Source organism: Quercus lobata, chromosome 7, assembly GCF_001633185.2.
Source record: "Quercus lobata isolate SW786 chromosome 7, ValleyOak3.0 Primary Assembly, whole genome shotgun sequence".
NCBI classification, from domain to species: domain Eukaryota; kingdom Viridiplantae; phylum Streptophyta; class Magnoliopsida; order Fagales; family Fagaceae; genus Quercus; species Quercus lobata.
The window spans coordinates 41,188,240-41,207,422 of record NC_044910.1 but is presented as its reverse complement, the minus strand read 5'-3'; the positions used below and the strand labels follow the sequence as shown (position 1 = coordinate 41,207,422).

At 33.1% G+C, this 19,183-nt stretch overlaps 2 protein-coding genes and 1 pseudogene across 3 annotated transcripts; all 3 read right to left on the bottom strand.

The window, feature by feature from the left end:
• Positions 1–1,596: 1,596 nt before the first annotated feature.
• Positions 1,597–3,393, bottom strand: LOC115952584 (annotated as a pseudogene).
• Positions 3,394–3,674: 281 nt separating this feature from the next.
• LOC115952587 (peptidyl-prolyl cis-trans isomerase FKBP16-4, chloroplastic) lies at positions 3,675–10,515 on the bottom strand. Of its 2 annotated transcripts, none has more exons than XM_031069757.1 (10): positions 10,250–10,515; positions 10,009–10,158; positions 9,557–9,612; positions 9,367–9,422; positions 8,879–8,936; positions 7,533–7,607; positions 5,358–5,447; positions 4,843–4,920; positions 4,067–4,107; positions 3,675–3,969 (listed from the first exon to the last, which is right to left on the bottom strand). In XM_031069757.1, the coding sequence occupies exons 1-10, from the start codon at positions 10,347–10,349 to the stop codon at positions 3,942–3,944; spliced, it is 732 nt and encodes a 243-aa protein (XP_030925617.1). In that variant the 5' UTR covers positions 10,350–10,515; the 3' UTR covers positions 3,675–3,941. The 2 variants fall into 2 exon arrangements, with proteins under 2 accessions (XP_030925617.1, XP_030925618.1); XM_031069758.1 differs by having other exon boundaries at positions 8,921–8,936; positions 10,250–10,499.
• A 2,567-nt stretch (positions 10,516–13,082) lies between these two features.
• On the bottom strand, positions 13,083–15,064 carry LOC115954050 (protein CHUP1, chloroplastic). Its single transcript, XM_031071903.1, has 2 exons — positions 14,108–15,064; positions 13,083–13,751 (listed from the first exon to the last, which is right to left on the bottom strand). Exons 1-2 carry the CDS (start codon positions 14,945–14,947, stop codon positions 13,236–13,238), a joined length of 1,356 nt encoding a protein of 451 aa, XP_030927763.1. The 5' UTR covers positions 14,948–15,064; the 3' UTR covers positions 13,083–13,235.
• Positions 15,065–19,183: the final 4,119 nt, after the last annotated feature.

The window sequence follows — 19,183 nt, the reverse complement described above, 5'->3', positions numbered from 1 at the left end:
ATTCAAGATTTCTTGTTGGATCTTGACCTAAGGGCCTGTTTGGTGAGTGAGTTTAAACTCACATCTTCACATTTTAAACATAATTAAACACATTTTCACACATTTTCATCAACATTTATTTCAAAAAACTCCAAACAACAATTCTCAAACTATTCTATCAAACACCTCCAAATCCTAAGCCCAAGACTAGATGCCTTTAATTTATAACTAATTTTCTATTAATCTAATCTATTTTCATAGGTAAAAGTAAAAAGAAGAATTAAGGATTTGAAGTAACTTGGTTTCTTTGACTTCGGAGAGAGAACGTCTTTTCACTTCGGAGAGAACGGAAAGAGAGTGTAGTGATTAGTGAAAAAGCAAAGCAAGCTAGGGCGTAGGCGTAGTGTAAAAGCATATTTATAAAAGAAAAATAATTTTATAATCTGAATTACAAATATTTATTAATTGGTTATTAATATTATACGAAATTAATTGGGCTATTTTTTATTTTATTTTATTGTTTCTTCATTTGATCATACATTGTCTTATGTTTTCAAAACTTAAGAGGCAGGTTACTGTTTAATTTCAAAAAGGGGGCAATTATGAATTACTCAAAAATAAAAATTAAATTTTGAATTACCCAAATATAAAAATAAAAATAGGAAAATGCATTTTTCACATTATAAAATTTAGGCTAAAATGTAAAATTGGTTCCCTAACTTTTTTTAGATTTTATTTTAGTCTTTTAACTTTGTTTTTGTTTATTTTAGTAGTTTTAAATATATTCAATTAAGGCATTTTTGTCAATTTTTGTTAAAAATTTTTGAAAATTGGAAAATATTTTTCAATCATTTATTGAATTTTTTTATTTAAAAAATTTGAAGAAAAATTTATAAAATTGAAAATTTAATCACAACATATAACAAAAGATGTTGGAAAAGTCTTAATTGAATAAACTTGAAAGTTAGAGAACTGAAATGAACAAAAGTAAAGCTAAAGGACTGAAATGAAATGTGAAAAAACTTAGAAGGTTAGTTTTACATTTTATCATAAAATTTATGTTAATGTTATTTAATAAATATATTAAATATAGGTTGTTTTGCATTGAATATGCATTTTTTGGGGTTGTTTCTATTATTAAATATGCAATTCTATTCACAATAAAAACAGATATAAAGACATATATTGCTTTATTGATCTATAGCTTTTTTTTTTTGAACGATTGATATATTCATATGTATAATAAAAAATTGATATTTGTGGGTTCCAATTAATTCAATTGATAAAGTTTTAATGGTTGTATAAGAGATATGTGATTTATTTTCCGTCTACAGTAAAAACTGATTAATGTCTTGGTTTGAAGATAAAAAATTATTATCCGAAGCAGACGCTATAGGTTGAAATTTTCCAAAAATACTTAATACTTGTAATCATATGTACGGATTTTTATTATTTGTAGTAAGGTAAATAAAATTAAAAAAAAAATTGATACACTCCACAATAAATGAATTGTTAAAAAAAGCTCTATTAATTACTAAATTAGTATTCTACTTTAATTTTGTGGGCGAAAATATGGTGCAACAAACATTATACAATTCTCATCCAAAAAAAAAAAAAAAAAGACATTATACAATTTGATATTGATTGCCATCATGATTCACACGCAAATGAAAACTATAAACCTTAAGTTAATGCTTTCCTTTTTAAAGACAATCCCAATTTCCCAAGTCAAGCTATATTTATGCAATTGCCTTCTCCAAATCCAAAAGTTAATTTGCTATTCTCCAAAGCAACAATCATGTTAAGCCCTAATTTCCCATTCCAAGAGTTTGACTAGGTTCTTGTGATTGACTTGAGAAAGTATACCAACTTCATTGAGAACTTGTTCTGTGCCTTTGAATTTTGATGCTACCCACTATAGCGGATTTATTAACAGCCACAATAGTCCCATCTTGAAGCTCACCTTTGTAGACCTCACCAAAACCACCACTCCCTAAAACCCTTTCTTTGGAGAAGTTATTTGTAGCTTTCTTCATCTCTTTTAGGTGAAACCTCCATGAAGATTTCCCACCATTGCTTGATGTCAACATGTCCTCTCTTGCCTTGGCCGCCCTTGCGGCCTTGCCTACTGGTTGGAGAGTTTCCAGGATCTTCTTACTGCAATAGCAGTCATTGCTACTGCTAGAGAGAAAAAGGAGATCACCCCCATGGAAACCTTTAAGCTGAAGCTAGCCTTAGTGTTTCTCTTCTTTCTCAAGCACATTCCAACACCATGGTCCCAGTGGTATCCCTTGTTGCAAAGGCAATGGAGGCAGCCATTTAGACCAGAAGGTAAACACTTGGAAGCCCTTGAGCAATCAAGTTGAGTCATACAAACTAGTTCTGGTGGGGGGAGTCCATTGAATTTCCAATCCCTCTTCCCATTGAACAGCAGGCTTCTCAGGATCCAAATGAATGATGCTTCTGAAGGTTCTACAAACTGAATTGTGAAGCCGAGCTATCCAAGTAACGGTGACAAAGACTAGAATGAGTGCAATTGAGAGGAGAGATTAAAAGCCGCGGTGAACAGTTAAGAGGAAGATTGTGTTGGATGAAGTGACGTTGAAAGGGAGAGACTGATTCAACCAGAGGCCCTCACTCACTAGCATGTCTTGAGTAACACATCTATCAGGCAGCCAAGCCGATGGTTGCACCACCATGCGTTGAGATGAAGCCATTATGTTGAGTGCAGGATAAGAACTCCACTGAGGGCCAAAATAAACTTTGTTAAGAGTGGGGATCACAACGAAGAGAGTTGTCTGGGTCACCGCAGTTGGGGTTTGTGCTTAGAGGATATGGGACTTCAATGGAGCCACAATTTGGACAGGCCTTTTAAGAAGAACACTGAAGACCAAGGAAAAGAAGAAAGAAGATACAGCTACAAAGGCAGTGTGGTGTTGTGTTTGGCTTGATGACCATTTTGCGTGTGCAAAGGGGAAGAAGAGATGAAAAGATCATCTTACGTGCAGGAAAGAAGAGGGAGTAAATATAGCAAGGAATAAATTGGGCACAAGAATCTATATAAAAAACCATGAAACTTTTGGCATTTATTGGAGAGGTGGATTCCTCTTCCAAGGTGTCCATAGGGACGCATTTCTAGCTGTACTTGAGAGAGCTTTTAACAGAAATGGCCTTAATACCCAGTTAAAGAGTTGGGAGATTTTCCTTGTCTTTTCATGTTGTTGAGCAAAAAATCATGAAAATATTGAAAATTTGGATTGAGAAAATTACAGTTAATTAAAGAATTGTAAGATAGAATTCCACAACATAGTGGCCCCTGCACTACTACTTCTCAGTGTTCTTCCCTTTAGTAAATGATCACGTGTATCAGTCGTGAGACAAGTGGGAGCCATAACAATAGACTACAAGAAAACTTAAAGACAATCTATTTTCATAATAATATGCAATGACCAAGCGGTCCAAGAAGTCTCATACTAAAACAAATGAACAAGAGAATGTTACCAAATAAGAAATCCAATTTGTTGACTGTCTTCCATGGAAAAACAAATCAAACCATCTATCTGTTCGGAAACATAAGAAAGCACAATCAAAATGAGTTCTTTTCCATTTTCTCCTCTCTGGTATCCTTATTTTCCATGTCTTCCACCAGGTAACAATTTCGTGTTAGGATTTACAAATAAATTCAGAGTAGAACATTTAGAAAAGCAGGGGAACTTGAGATAAATTTTGAGAAACTGAAAAGTTGAAGGATATTAAAGGTCAACAGTACTTACAAGAACAATTACATACATTATCAATTTATGTAGTCTTTATTTGGTCCAGGAACAAATGAAACTGAAGTCTGTGGTTCACAGTAAAGGCATATACAAGGAAGAAATCCTTTTCTCCCACAAGTTTTCATCCTTCAATTCCATATGAACAAATCATTACCAACATGACAGCATCAGGAGGGCATAACAGCATCAACCTTCAACAATTTTTACAGGAGACCTGCACAACAAATTAATAACAGAAATTAACCGCCAGGGAATTGGAATATAGGACACTCAAAGGTCAATATTTTTTGTTCTCATAACCCAATACTTACCCAAATGGGCTTTGTTTGATGGCCAGTAGTTCAACATCCAACTGCAGTCCAATGAAGATAGAAAACAGTAAAGATGCATGTAGAGAAGAGTCCATATTAGAAAGGTGAAGAAAAGGTGAAAGGAATGTAAAAGTAAATTGATTAATAACATCTATGGTGATAGATTAATTCTGACAGAGCACGGTGTGTTATCGGAAATTATGTTCTTATATGAAAGATGGGAAGTCAAGCTTTGTAGCCCAGACATGTCATTTCTCACCAAAATGTTAGCTGATAAGTAATAAGCATCAAAGGCCATGCTTGAAGCACAGAAAACCACATAGCATATCTTAAACCCTAGTAATCTTATTATTTATTGCAGAAAAGATTCAAAAGAATTTAGTTTATTATAGCTAAAAGTGGAACAAATAATTAGAAGATTTTCAACTCCACAAATTGACGCAATTAAGAAATAATAACCTATGGATACAGACATTCTTAGCCACTATACCTCTTAGCTCTGCGATCTAACATTTTAAGCTTAGGCATAAAGAAAGTTACTGTTTCATTTTGAGAAAGAAAAAAAATGATGTGATCTCTTGACTGATGATCTAACCATGGCAAAGCTAATCATATGCTAACTGCTACAACAGCCAATTGAAGACCCCATCAAACACGATGCCCATATATCTCATATATATTCAAAATACAATGGACCATTTGAGTACATGCTAAAACTTAACTTTGCTCTTAATCTTCATGTAAGAAATCTTGGGAAAGAGATAAAAACAAGTTACCTCTATTGTTGCATTGGGAGGGATTTCCTGGACTCCTTTGCTTCCATAAGCTAGCTCAGGAGGAACAATAAGTAATCGCTGCATAAAACTAAATGATCAAACACTTGACAAAGGCTATAACTGCAACCAACTACAATAATGCCCTTTCCCCTTCTCATAAAGATCAAAATGTAGGCATGTGAGCATGAAACCTTCACCTGCTTTCTCCTTCTCATAAAGAACTTTAAATTTGTAAGAAATGTACATGCCACCAATTGCTAAGAATTTTGATCTCAAAGTCTCGATCATAAAATTCTTATTTATACAATCTCATGGGATCAAAAAGGAAAAGGGGAAAAATGATCCTAAAACTACCAAGTATATCCTCTTTGTAGTCAATCAGTTTGAAATTGTGACACACTTGAAGGACACACTTCCAGAAAGGAATTACTTATGTACTTTTGGAAATTGTAAGGTCCTACTATAACAGTTTCAAAGATATAACAAGGAAGTTTCTGTTCCAAAACTGGTCTCACCTGGCCTCCAACCTTCATGCCTTGTACACCTAGATCCAATCCTCTAAGGACATTTCCCCTCTCTGACTCGCCTACATCAAATCCATATGGCTGCAGCAATTCAAGCATATCAATATTAAACAAGAAGCAAAAGTTTTTCATGCACAAGAGCATTGAAACAGGGTACAGACCTGGAAGTTTAGAACATTGAACTTGCATTGGAAACGCTTGGTAAGATGTGAATATTTGTACTAATATTATGAGATGCATGTACACAAACAGAAACAACAGACATAAAAACACTTCATGATGACAGTGTAGTACGTTTGGGTGCAGATTGCATAGATTCTGTTGCTAGACAATTTTTTCCATAGTATTTTTAAGATACTGATTAGAATCAAAAGGACTCCATGCTACAAATTGTACAGTTCATAAACTAACATGTTAAATATCAACCCCTGGTTTAGTGTAGTCGTACGATTGCTTGGTGCATGTGGCCTAGTTTACAAAAAAGGTTAGGAGACATAAACCATCATAAAAATTTATATGAAAGGTGAAATAAATTTTCACTCAATTGTTTGGAAAAAGATTGAATAGAGAATTGGCTGATGAACGGTGGTCAGCCCCAAGCAATGGGAAAATTCAAGTTCATTAGTTTTTACGGTCATTTTAGTGTTGCTAATTCCATGTCAAAGTTTAAATTGTAACCGCATTGATTTCCATGTATTAATTTCATTTGAGTTATAAGCAATTGAGTAATCAGTGTTGAAGGGCTGAAAGAAGAAGTTCAAAGGCTTGCCTACCACTCATCAGTCACTCGCTAATTCATCTGGGTTGAGTGAGAGTACAATAGAGAGGTTCACTAGTCCCTCACCAGTCATCTAGGTTGAGTGAGATTCAAACTGAGAGGTCACCTATCCCTCGCCAGACACCTCGGTTGAGCGAGTTTTGCAAAAGCCACTGACCTAGGCATTTTATAGCCAATTAAACCCAAACCCTATACATGTATAAACATAGTTTTGTAATCCTAATTAAGAAAAGAGTAAGAATGCCACAGAGTCAAGAAAAACTAGATCTGAATATTCCTAGAGTCTTCCTGCCGCTCTCATTGAATACCCTTGAAAGGTTTATTGTTCCATACACCAAGATCACCAAAATGAGTGTTGGACATCTATTGAAACCATAGAGTTTTCATCCTAGTGCTATTGGGGAGTACAAATCTCCAGGAGGATCTTGTCGATTTGAGGTTCTGGTTGTGGTTGCATGTGCATCATCCGTGGAAGCAATATGTGTAGTTGAAGAGTTAAGATGTTCATGAGTAGTGAAAGGTTTTTTCTGTAAGTTGTCTATAGGTCAATAGAGTCTAGGAAAAGGTTTTCTTATGATTGTCAAATTTCTCTTGCTATAGTGGATTTGCTTTATTGAAAAAAATTTCCCTCGTAGTGGTTTTTTCCTTGGATAGTTTTCCTTGGGTTTTTCACTTTGTCACCATATGGCCATTTCCTTGTGAGTGATTTTGTGCGATTGGTGACACATTTTCTAATTTGCCATTACTTGCTTACATTGATTGTTTCTGAATTGAAAATTGGCATAATTGAATAACTTGTTTAATTCAAATGATAAGTAACAACAGGGGTGGTCCAAATTTCCCAACATTAGCAATTCACCTGAAGTACTAGAGTTGTATGAATGCATATAACAGAGATTGAAGGTGTACTTTCTGGTCTTTAAAAAACTCTCAAAAAGTTTCCACTCTATACAAGCTCAACAAAATAGGGTGCTGGTTTTATAATAGATGTTTAACATGTGCAATGGGAGAGGAGGTATCCACTGTGCCAGCTCCATGGAGCAGGCCTCTCACAATCTGTGAGCCCCACAGGTTCATGGGACCCACATAATGTGAGAGGCCTGCTCCATAGAGCAGGCACAGTAGATATTTACTGGTGCAATGGGCGACTCTTTAGATTGCATCAATACATTGCAGTCTAGTTAGATGTAACTGTTTCTTCACTTATTATCCTTCTCAGTTTACATTTCATTCACAGTTTCCACAGTGTTCAAACCTAAAGGAAGCTGATATGGAGCGTCTCTCCCATGGCCTAATTATATGCAGTGCAGAAGGCTTGATACTTGAGGAATAGCTATGATTATTGGAATACATAGTAATTTGTGAAAAAGGCATCATTCTTATCTTACCGTTCCTCCTCCAACACCAAGTCCTTGCCTACTTGTCATAAAAGTGACACCCTTCCATTTAGCAACGTAGTGAACCTATATACATAAGCAAATTTATAATATTTGAATGTTATTAGTTACCAGATGATATGCAAGAGTATAGTGTTGACTATGTATGCATGCAATTATGAAACTAGAGAAGGTTCATTGTTATACAATATACACTAATTCCACATCATGTCAGTGCAATCTAAATATTCAACCATTCAAAAAGATATGCATTTGTGGTTTCACTTGATGTGCAGGAATGCCCGACTTACCAATCTATTTGGTAATTTACTAGGAGCTCATGTATCCCATGCTGGATTAATCATATTCTAGGTCAGAGCAATGAACCTATCCAATACCTAGAATCCATAGATAGTTTGCTATAGCTTTCATTAGGTAATTTTACTTCAACAGCTTCACAACCAAAAGTGATGAAATTAGCCCATCTAATCCAGATATGCATTTGTGGTTTCACTTGATGTGCAGGAATGCCCGACTTACCAATCTATTTGGTAATTTACTAGGAGCTCATGTATCCCATGCTGGATTAATCATATTCTAGGTCAGAGCAATGAACCTATCCAATACCTAGAATCCATAGATAGTTTGCTATAGCTTTCATTAGGTAATTTTACTTTAACAGCTTCACAACCAAAAGTGATGAAATTAGCCCATCTAATCCAGATAAATGGCTTTTGAACCTCTTGAAATTCCCCCAGAAAAAAAAATGAAAAAAAGAATTTAAAATTATTTTCCCTTTTAGAACATAAACAATCATATGGAAACCAAAGTTACAAATTTCCTTAACTTTCTATCTATTTCTTCAATTAAACCTATCAAAGAATTAAAGTTATCAGAATTTAAGGTTAGAATTCCCTTGCATAAGCATGATACAACATATCTATTAGTTACCAGGCTGAAAAGGCAAACATGGTCAAATTATTAAAAATATTGACATTACAAATTTTCTACATTAATATGGTGCATAAATACAAATTATACAGCAATTACAAGATTTCTATTTTTCACATATTAATCACTCATAATATTAACATCTCTCACAAATCTAGAAAGCAGGTTCTTATAGTTTAGAATTCAGTATTGAACTCAGGCATTGACAGGCATCAAATAATATAATTGAGATAGATTCTATGAGTTATCAATGAAGTAATTATCAGATTTTAACAGATACATTTTTCATACATTAAACACTAATTAGTCATTTTCAGCATATGATATGGGTAGGCATTGGTATACTCTAGGAAGCAGTGTAACCCATAAAAGTTCAATATTGAAATTTAAGCAGGTTACAACCATACTGCAACCCGGGATCCCTTTTCAGCCTTAGCTCCACCCCCAACCTTCAAATCATAATACCTGAAAAATATATACATAAGAATTTCAGCATAAATTTGCATGTGAGAACTGAAATGTGACTTCTATGAATGAAATTAACCAACTAAACAATACTTTCAACTTAGGGTTATGAAGCTACAACTTAAACTGTTCTATTCCATATATTAAGAGACAAAGTATAGGAAAAATTCTGACACAATCTCATGCTGGAAAGTAGAAACTAATCATAGAAGAAAATTTTATATATAAATTAGTTAGAAGGAAAATTCCTTTTTGGGTACAACCATCTAATGTAACATTTTATCAAATGAAAAATGCAGTTACAAGTAACTTACTAGAGTTCAAGGCATCATATCTAAGGAAATTATAGTAGATTTAAAGCATAGGAAAACAAGAAAACAAAATAATATAAACAAGAAAATTATAAATAAGCAATGACAGAATTACTAACTTCAGACCATTGGGGAGGGTTGTAAATTCACTTTCAGGTACTTTTGCTCCTCTTAGCTGCAGCAAACAAAAAGAGCTACATGATTTTACAACTGTAAAGACTCTTTTTTCCCCTTATTTAATCTATTAGCAAAAACAATCACCTTCAAAAATAACTTATGCAATTATCTGAACCAAAAATAAAAACTTACAGCTCTTCTACTTGTGCTTACAGCCTCAGCCACATCACAGGCGCAAACGCTAGCAGCTGAGTCATAATAAATGTTAATCATTCAAGTGAACATAGAAAATTGCACATTCATCAAACAGTAATGCTATAGACGTAATATTTTTCTCTAACATTTTCACAACTGCTTAGTCTGACAAGTTCTTATTAATTCTAGCCACTACTAACGCCACTTTATTGACTACCATTAAAGTTGCGTCTCAAGACATATTGTTCATCAAAAGGAAAAATAGAAAAACATCATAGACAATGGTGTTGAACCAAAATTTTTTAATCAGGCATAATAATTTGTCAGCACTAGCCCAAAAAAATAAAAAAATAAATAACTTTAAAGACCCAAATGATCAAATTACAAAAATACAAAGTAAAGGAGACTCTTTTACGAAATTTATATAGATATGATACACATGGACTAACCAGTTGTGAGGAGAGAAGCAAGCAATGCCCTTCTTCCATCGTTGGCTGGTTGTGCAGTGTCATTGGACTTGAAAGAAGAGAATAAGCAGAGAAATGGCAACCCATTTGGATTTCTTCTGTTAGAGTTAGAGGGTCTCCTCTTACCTGTCCCTGTGGAAAGCTCAAAACTGGTTTAGCTTATCATTCTTGACAAAACAAAACCCACAATATATATATAGTGAGAGAGAGAGAGAGAGAGTACTTGTACTGGGAAAGTTGTTGTAGTGAGTGAGAGGGTTATGAAGGAGAGATGGGGTGTGGTGATGACAAAGGAAGAGTGAGAGAGAGAGTGACGTTGGCATTTTGGATTTGGTTGGAGTGAGTGACCGTTAAGAGAAGAGAGGTTGTTCCTGTTGTTGAAGCTTGAAACTTGAAACTTGAAATCAATGGCTTTTGTTTTGTTTGGGAAATGGGAGAGGATAACGCCATCGATTTCATCCACATAACACAGGTACACTACCGTCCTCGTTTTTCTTCCTTCGCATTAGACTTCTTTTTTCTTTTTTCTTTTTTAAAAATAAAAATCTCATAGCCTTGTATGCACATCTTTCTTTTCTTTTCTTTTTTTCTCAACAGCATAAGTTTCATTTATCTCAATTCAAGAATTCTATTGAACTCCTATAAAATAAAAAAAGAATTAAAAAAAAGAAAAAGAATGCTAGTGAACTTATGTGCTATAAGGATCTTGACATCTATTCTACCATCTAAAGAAAATATAATGTAACAAGACTCTTTTTTTTTTGGTTGAAATGTAACAAGACTCTAATGGTATACAAATGAAGGTTAAGGTTTTATACGAAATCTTTATAAATTTTAAACTTTTTTTTAAAGGGTATAAATTTTAAGCTCAATTATATATTATTATTTACATATTTTTTTTCGGTGTGTGTATATATATATATATAAATAAATAAAGAATAATGACTTATAAAAATGTGAGTTTTCAAAAAAAAAAAAAAGGAGTCAAAAGGGCTAGAAATTACCAATTGAGTTATAATTTATTATTAAGCTTTTGGTGAATATAGACCGTAAATTATATACACATTTGATTTGGAAATTAATTAGTATCAACATATTCTTCTAAAAAAAAAAATTGTATCAACATACATGGGAGCCAATTTAATATGGGTTACACCTAGTATAACCCTAAAATAATGTTACAACATCCAATAACTTGTTAATGAATTTATATTTTGAAAATTCCACCATTAGATTACATGTTCTAAACATGCATGTCAATTTTCATACCGATTAGATGTTATTTACCATTTGATCCATAAACTTATATTTTATACATTATTTTAAATTATAAAAACTTAAATTTATACAATTGATAAATGACATGACTATTAATTTTTTATCACTTTAAAAATTTGCAAGTATGGAGAATATACAAAGATAATGTAATCTAACAATTGATTTGTCAAAATTCACATTCAATTAAAAAATATTGATGTTTCTCAAAAAAAAAAAAAATATATATATATATATATTGATTGGTATAACATTTCTTAGAGTTTAGAGTTACACGAAATGTAACTTAAACCTAACGTATTTAATATATTGTATCACCAGATTATTAACTTGCCCGTCATGCTTTCCTATGCGACAATGAATTTGTGCTATTCATGGAAGTCTAAAATCAATTAACTATGCCAATCATGCTTTCCTTCCAAATAGAATCAATAAAGGAGCATACATTTTTTGGTCAACATATATACTTTTTTTTTTTTTTGGAGAAGATGGTCAACATACATTCATGAAGCCCAGAATCAATTAAATATTGACTAAGGCAAACGTGCTTCCCTTTCAAACAAAAGGTGTGTTTGGATTGAACTTATTGTTGCTGAAACTGAAAACTGAAAACTGAAAACTAAAAACACTGTAGCAAAATAATTTTTAAATGTGTAAATAGTACCGTGGGACCCATTTTTAATATTTTTTAATGAATAAAGTGGCTGTGGGTCCCATAAACAGTACTGCTACAGTACCACTACAGTGCAGCTACAATGCCGTTTGTCCCCCGGTTCTGCAAAACGCGTGAAATGTAAAAAAAAAAAAAAAAAAAAAGGAGTGAAACGCAGCAACGAAAACGCAGCAAAGAAAATGCCCTATCCAAACGAGCACAAAGTCCCTGCCTTTTCTTGTAAAGCGTAATGTAAACTCTCCCTTACCAAAAAATATGGTTATCAACTTGCATTTTTTGCAAACGCACACACATCTACATGCAAACCCTTATATTTTTCACTCAAAAGTCAAAATCAATGAAAGGTTTAATACGTATATAAACGAGTTTGAGATCTATATTTTTTTAATAAATTTGGATTTAGAATAAGTACTTTTAATTCAAACATATCTTTTTACATTTTTAAGTACGTACACTAATGTGAACCAAAATGGATCAAATGAACTGAATTGGACGAAATAGGCCAAAGTGAACCAAAATGGACCAAATGAACTGAATTTGATCAAATTGGACCAAAATAGACCAAAGTAGATTGAATTAGATCAAAATGGATCAAAGTGAACCAAAATGCTATGGTAATGTGGGTCGATAGGAGCGTAGCACTGAATGGACCTATTGGATTAAAATGGACCGAAGTGGACCAATAGACTGAAATGGACCAAAACAGATTGAAGTAAACCAAATTGGACCGAAATGAAGTTGTGATTCAAAGAAAATATAGTTTAGAAAAATTGTAATGAATATACCAAACCTAAGGTCATTTTTTATTTACTTTCAGCAACTTTTTTACCCAAACATATCAAGATCAAATTTAAAATTTAAGAGATTTGATTTATCATAGTTCTCTTTTAACACATCTGAGAAAGTTTACCTAAAATTATTTAATGATATTAGAAAAAGTGAGAGCTATCTAGATCAACCATAGACCATTATAACCAAAATATTATTTCTGTATTTAAGGAATATATTCACTAATTCACTACGTGAAAATTACATAAAGTCATCTTTTGGACCCATCACGCAATAGAGAATAAACTAAAGCCATGCGGATCTTCTACACTTGCTGAGATTATATACAGTTTTGAAGTTTAAATTCTTTGCTCTTTTTTTTTTTTGGTAATTATTTCTAACCCTTGGAAAATAAGTTCTCCTTTTCCAAGCAAATATTTATTAATGCTATGAATATAAAGTTTGTATATGAAAGAAATATGATAATCCATGATCATGCACCAGAACAAGACCTTGCTTGAAGTTGTTCCTCTGCCCCATCAGAAGCAGAATGCCTAGCAAAGCACTTAATTTCATGCCTTCTTTTATCATCTAATTTCCCTCTTGCCTTATCACTGCCTTCCACCCATCTTCTAAGCCTTTGAAGTAACTTTCCCCTTTTGGAACAAGCATGTTCACTACTCTCCTCAACAGTCTCAACTACACCAAAGCAAGGCTCATTGTGCTCCAAATGAGAGTTATCTAATTCATGCTCTAAGCTACAATTTCCAATTTCTTGGCCACCTTCAAAACATGGGTCAGAGTCACTTTTCTTGTCATGATTCTGTTGTTGTTGTTGTTGCTGTTGTTGTTGTTGTTCATGATTTCTCATTAACTGATGCCTTAAGCATGCATTGATCCATCTTAGGAAAATCAATTCCCCAACCTCAGCTGCTCGATCCTTCTGGAGATGTTCCAGTTCATTTACAAGCTTATTGTAAGCTTCCATGGCTATAACTTCTCCTTCAATCTACAAAATGAGAAATCATTATAGTTAGAGCATTAGTAGCAAGAATAAAAAAGATAGAAACTCACAACTTTGTTGTCACATTCAACTCCACTTTCATAACCACAACTAAATGGTTCATTCCAATTGCCAAGAGCCATGTGGCTCAGTGGAATTATTCAGTTTTCCCATGAAGAACTTGGGTTCAAATTCCCCTTCCCATCCTAGCTACATATATGTTTGTTGCCTCTGTTTACTTAATCTTCCAGTGACTTATCAAAATTGCCATCTACTTCTAAATGGAATTGTGTCATTTTAATATATCAAAGGATGTTATAAATATAAGCATAAGCATTCGAATGTACAAAGGATGCTCAAACCTTGGAGATTGATGAAGCTGAATTTTCTGCCAACTCAAGCTTATTCAAAAGTTCATTTTTTTCCCCCTGCATTTGGTCCATAATTTTGTGCAGCTCTCTAACTTCTTCCTCCAATTTCCTGATGACATTAGACCTTGTTTCTATCTCATCACAATTTCTCAAAATTTCTGCTTCTGTATCTTCAATCTTCATATTTTGCTCTCTTATAACATGTGATTGCTGCTTGGTTCTTCTCAAAAGCCTCTTTACCTTCCTTTGAAGCAACCCATTTTTTGATTTCCAATGTTCTAATTGCTCTAGAACTCCCACAAATTGTACTACCAAATTTCGAAGTCTTTCATTCTCAGCCTCCGCGGATGAAATTTCCCTATCCAAGAACTCAACATGAGCAATCTCCAATAACACCATGTTCTTAAGCTCCATAAGCAAAGACTCTTGCTCTTTTAAATCACAATAACTCACAAACTGCTTCTCTAGCTCCCATGCTCTCCTTTCAAGATCTTCTACTTGGCTTCTAAATCCTAAAATCTCTTCAAATTTTGGCTTCATCCCACTTTCTAAATCATCTACCATATTTGCAAGACTAGCGTCATTGATCATTGGTTCTTCATCTTCCATGGTGGAAGGAAAGCTATGAAAGCTATCTTCATCATTAAACACATCACAAACATTGGTTCTGGGAGAAGTAACCTCAGTTTGCAATGAATAATCCTTAAGAACAGTACTACTTTTCCTTGCCATGATCCTAGCACAAACAAAACCAGCTACAGATATAGCTAAAGGAATACCAACTTTGAGGAGTGCTGGCTTCATGACCTCTGCCTTTGATGTTGTCCCCATTTTAGAGAATATCAATTTTGTTTCAGCAATAGAGTTAAGGTTACTTGATGATACCCCAAAAAACTCTATGCAAAAAAATGAATTAAAGTTGAGATTTTTGTTTGCTTGGTTGATCAGACATGGTGATCATCAAAGAGTGCATATTTGATGTATCATTGTAAGGCTGACTTTATATTCTTTACCTTTGTGTTTCCTTGGTTTTCCTTTGTTTGAAGGGATAGTGGTCTGTTGCTTTTTGACTGCTCAAAATCCCTTTATGCCGACTCTCTTTTTGCCTTCCTAAAACTGTTAGGAATCAAATTCCATTTGGGTTTAATTTAACTGCTTTAAAATTGATAATGAGGTCCTTTCTTTACATTACATGAAATACACATGATATGATTATTAATATCCACCGTCCAATTGATAGACAAATTAGGCAATTGCATGGGGCTCAAAAAAGAAAGACCTCATAATCTTGGTCCTAAAATATAATTAGTCCGTGGAAAGTTTGATAAAATATGATTTTATCTAAAAATTTATTTTCTCTCTCTTTTATTTTGTATATGAATATGAAACTTGATAATTATGATAATTATTAATAGACATTTATTTTAGTTGTGTTTGTATAGAAAATATTAAGTAAGAAAATTAATAATTATGATATTTTATATTTATTAATAGATAGTATTTATTAAGATTGTGTTTTTATATGGAACTATTAAATATATAATTATAATGGGTATCTATTGTTATTGGTAGTTGGATTTGGGATTTGGATACGCTCCCTAAAATAAAATTCTTTCCTTTGGCAGTGTTGGCTTAATTGGCTTCCGATCAATAAGAATCTACTTTACATAATCTCAGGGATTGTGCTGTAGCAAAAAAAAAAAAAACCTGTGGTTGAGAAGTGGTTTATCTTGCACACAATCTTAAATTTTGGTACAAATTTCCAAGATTGGCTCTACAGAAACAGCCATTCTAACACTCCTAACCCAGCGGTTCCTTCACTTGGAAAGCTTTTACCATAACAGAATTTTGGAATTTTTTTTTATCATTTCTCCCAAATTAACTGTAACTAAATTTTTTTTTTAAGTGCAAGACTTCAAGTCTTTTTTTCTTTTTTCTTTTTTGACTCTGAAAAATACTTTTTAAAATGCCTTTTAAATATATATATATATATTTTATCCTTTATATATTTTAAATTATATAAAATTCCTTCTTCTTCTTCTTTTTTTGTCTCTATATGAGCTTTAGGTCTGTAATGTATGGTCACAAGGCCTGGTCTGTGTAAAGGGCTATTGGGCTTTGTTTAGCTGGTATCATTTTTAAACAGAATACAACAGTTTGGGCTTATCACATTCTTTTTTTGTTTTTTGGATAAGTTTGGGCCTGCCACATTAAATTATAAAACCCTTCAAATTTGAAAAAATAAAATAAAAATACAAGACTCTTGGCCTCTTCTTTTATAATTGTCACTAGAAAATTTAATAAAATAAGTTACAAAGAATTTTTTTTTTTTTTTTTTTTTGGCACTAAAGGAAATTCAATTAACTATAATTAGGAACAAAGTCTCTGATAACTAACACCCAAAATATCTGTTAAATATTGGCTTACAAAAAAAGTTGGTAGAATTGAGTACACCACAAAAGCTTCTCTACAAAAGTTTTGACAAAGCTTGGATTTGGCTGGCATCAGCCTAAACCTCGGAATGTTAATTGTATTTTACACTAACTAATAATGCTTGCCTCTGCTAATAAGTACGCACATTGATTTTTTCCCCTTGTGAGTGCTAAAGACCTCAAAGAGCCAGAACAAAGATCTTGCAATAAGAAATCAGAGTATACATGGAAGCCTAAAATCAATGAAGTATATGACAATGAATTTGTCAATATACATGGAAGCCTAAAACCCTATTTCCTGAGTATTTTAAGAACTTTAAAGGAAAATTCTCCCTTGAGTACTTATGGCTTGGAGAGGTACCAACTTGCCCAACTAGAATACATATTTAATTTGGATAGTAGTTGTGGGAGGAAACTTAGTTTCGAACCCCAATTAGGTATTGTCCTCTTTGAAATTAGCAGCACGGGGCGCAGGCCTAATCCTCAAGGTTTTGATCACATACACTATGATATACCCTTTCTTAGACCAAGTGCTTATAAGGCAAGGGCGGGAGGCGTCTCTCCCCGATGTGGGATTGAACAAATTCTTGAGAGTGGCATCGGTTCCTCGGCTCATTCCTAAAGCGAACAATACATGATTGGGGAAAGAGTTGTTCCTCTCCCACCGTTTGGGGTTTAAGGGGAAACCCCCACCTTCCCCCTCTGCTTTTATAGCATTGAGCCTAAGCGAAGGAGTGCATAGTGCATGCATGCGCAATTTTTGAGACTTGCTCACATCACACACACTATGGTACACCATTTCTTAGGCCAAGTGCTTAAAAGGCAAGGGTGGGAGGCCTCTCTCCCCGATGTGGGAATAAACAAATTCGTGAGGGTGACATCGGCTCCTCAACCCATTGCCAAGGCGAACAATACATGATTGGGGAAAAATTCGTTCCTTCCACAATCACAATTCACTTTCTTCATTCATTCTTAGAACACGTAACCAAAACAAAAAAACAAAAAAAAACTAACGCATCGTTTCTTTTGACATTAACATTTTTCAAAAAACTATCTTATTTTATATTATTAATTTGAGGTAATCTTAAAACGAGTGGAAAATTTATCTTTTAGCTTATTTTATTTAGTTTAGCGTGAGATAAAATTGTTTTCCAAAAAATATGGTTGCGAGTGACTTCTTTATTTTCAGTTTCATTTGTTGAACTTTAATTATGATGTACTCCTTCTATCTCTATGGCCTGATGGGAAGTCCTCACAAGGCATCGCCTTGTAAAGTCCAAGCCTGTGAGTCGAGTAATGGTATGCCCCATCTAGTACTTGAGTGATCCCAAGCTACATGATAGGGTTAAATGAAACAGGATGGTGAATACACACCTACAAATCTATTTTTTCTTTTTATAGAAAGATGTATTAAGAGCCTATAACATTCCTACCACAAGGACAGAGTCACCTTTTTCTTCTTCTTCTTCTTCTTCTTTTGGTTTTTTCTGCATTTTTACTTTGCAAAAATAAAACACAAAACATCTTTTTTTTAAAGAGCATATCTAGTGGCATCAGCATGTAACTCTTTCTGTTTATGTTCTTTTTACGAGCACAATGAACAAAAGATTCACAAGGTAATAGTAAATTGTAATGAACAACTTTTAGTTTTTCCAACAGTTCCATTTTTGAATTTTGACCTTATCATACCAAGAATGTAACTTTCATCATGCATGGTTTCCCACTTCTCAACATAAATATAATTTTCTTTTAACAATTTTTTTTTAATAAATTACCAAACACAAGAAAATTTGAAAAATTATATTCATATAAGTTGCATTTGGATACTTGAATTTTGATTAGAACTTTAAAGTGATAGATTTGAAATGCCTTTATTCTAAATCTATAAATATTGAAGTATATATTATGAGTTTTTTAAAATTCTATGAGTTTATAAGTTATTACAAATTTAAAGATTTTAAGGTTTAAAACCCTTGACGACCAAATCCTTAACCCTATTTAAACTATCCAAACAAAATATTTAGATTTTAATCACCCAAATCCAAATTCATGTGACCAAATCCTACCATTCGAACATATCAATAAAATTTTCCATCAAAAAAATTGTGTCAGTATAAATTTAAATGTAGATACATTTTACACAATTATATATAGACAATGTGAGGAAAAAAATTTGCTAAATAACACAATTTTAGAAAAAATTTAAGATAATAAAATCCAAATAAAGTTATTTATTTATATAGCACATTTTTGGAACTTAAGACAAACTCGAGTTCTAACCCAAAACTTGAGTTCCAAAGAATATGAAGGTGCTCTGATTATGTTATATTGTCTATTTTGCCGTCAATGTGTTGGGGTTCTAGTGTTCTACATTCTATTATAGGGAAGTGTATATAGACAATGTGAGGAAAAAAATTTGCTAAATAACACAATTTTAGAAAAAATTTAAGATAATAAAATCCAAATAAAATTATTTATTTATATAGCACATTTTTGGAACTTAAGACAAACTCGAGTTCTAACCCAAAACTTGAGTTCCAAAGAATATGAAGGTGCTCTGATTATGTTATATTGTCTATTTTGCCGTCAATGTGTTGGGGTTCTAGTGTTCTACATTCTATTATAGGGAAGTGTA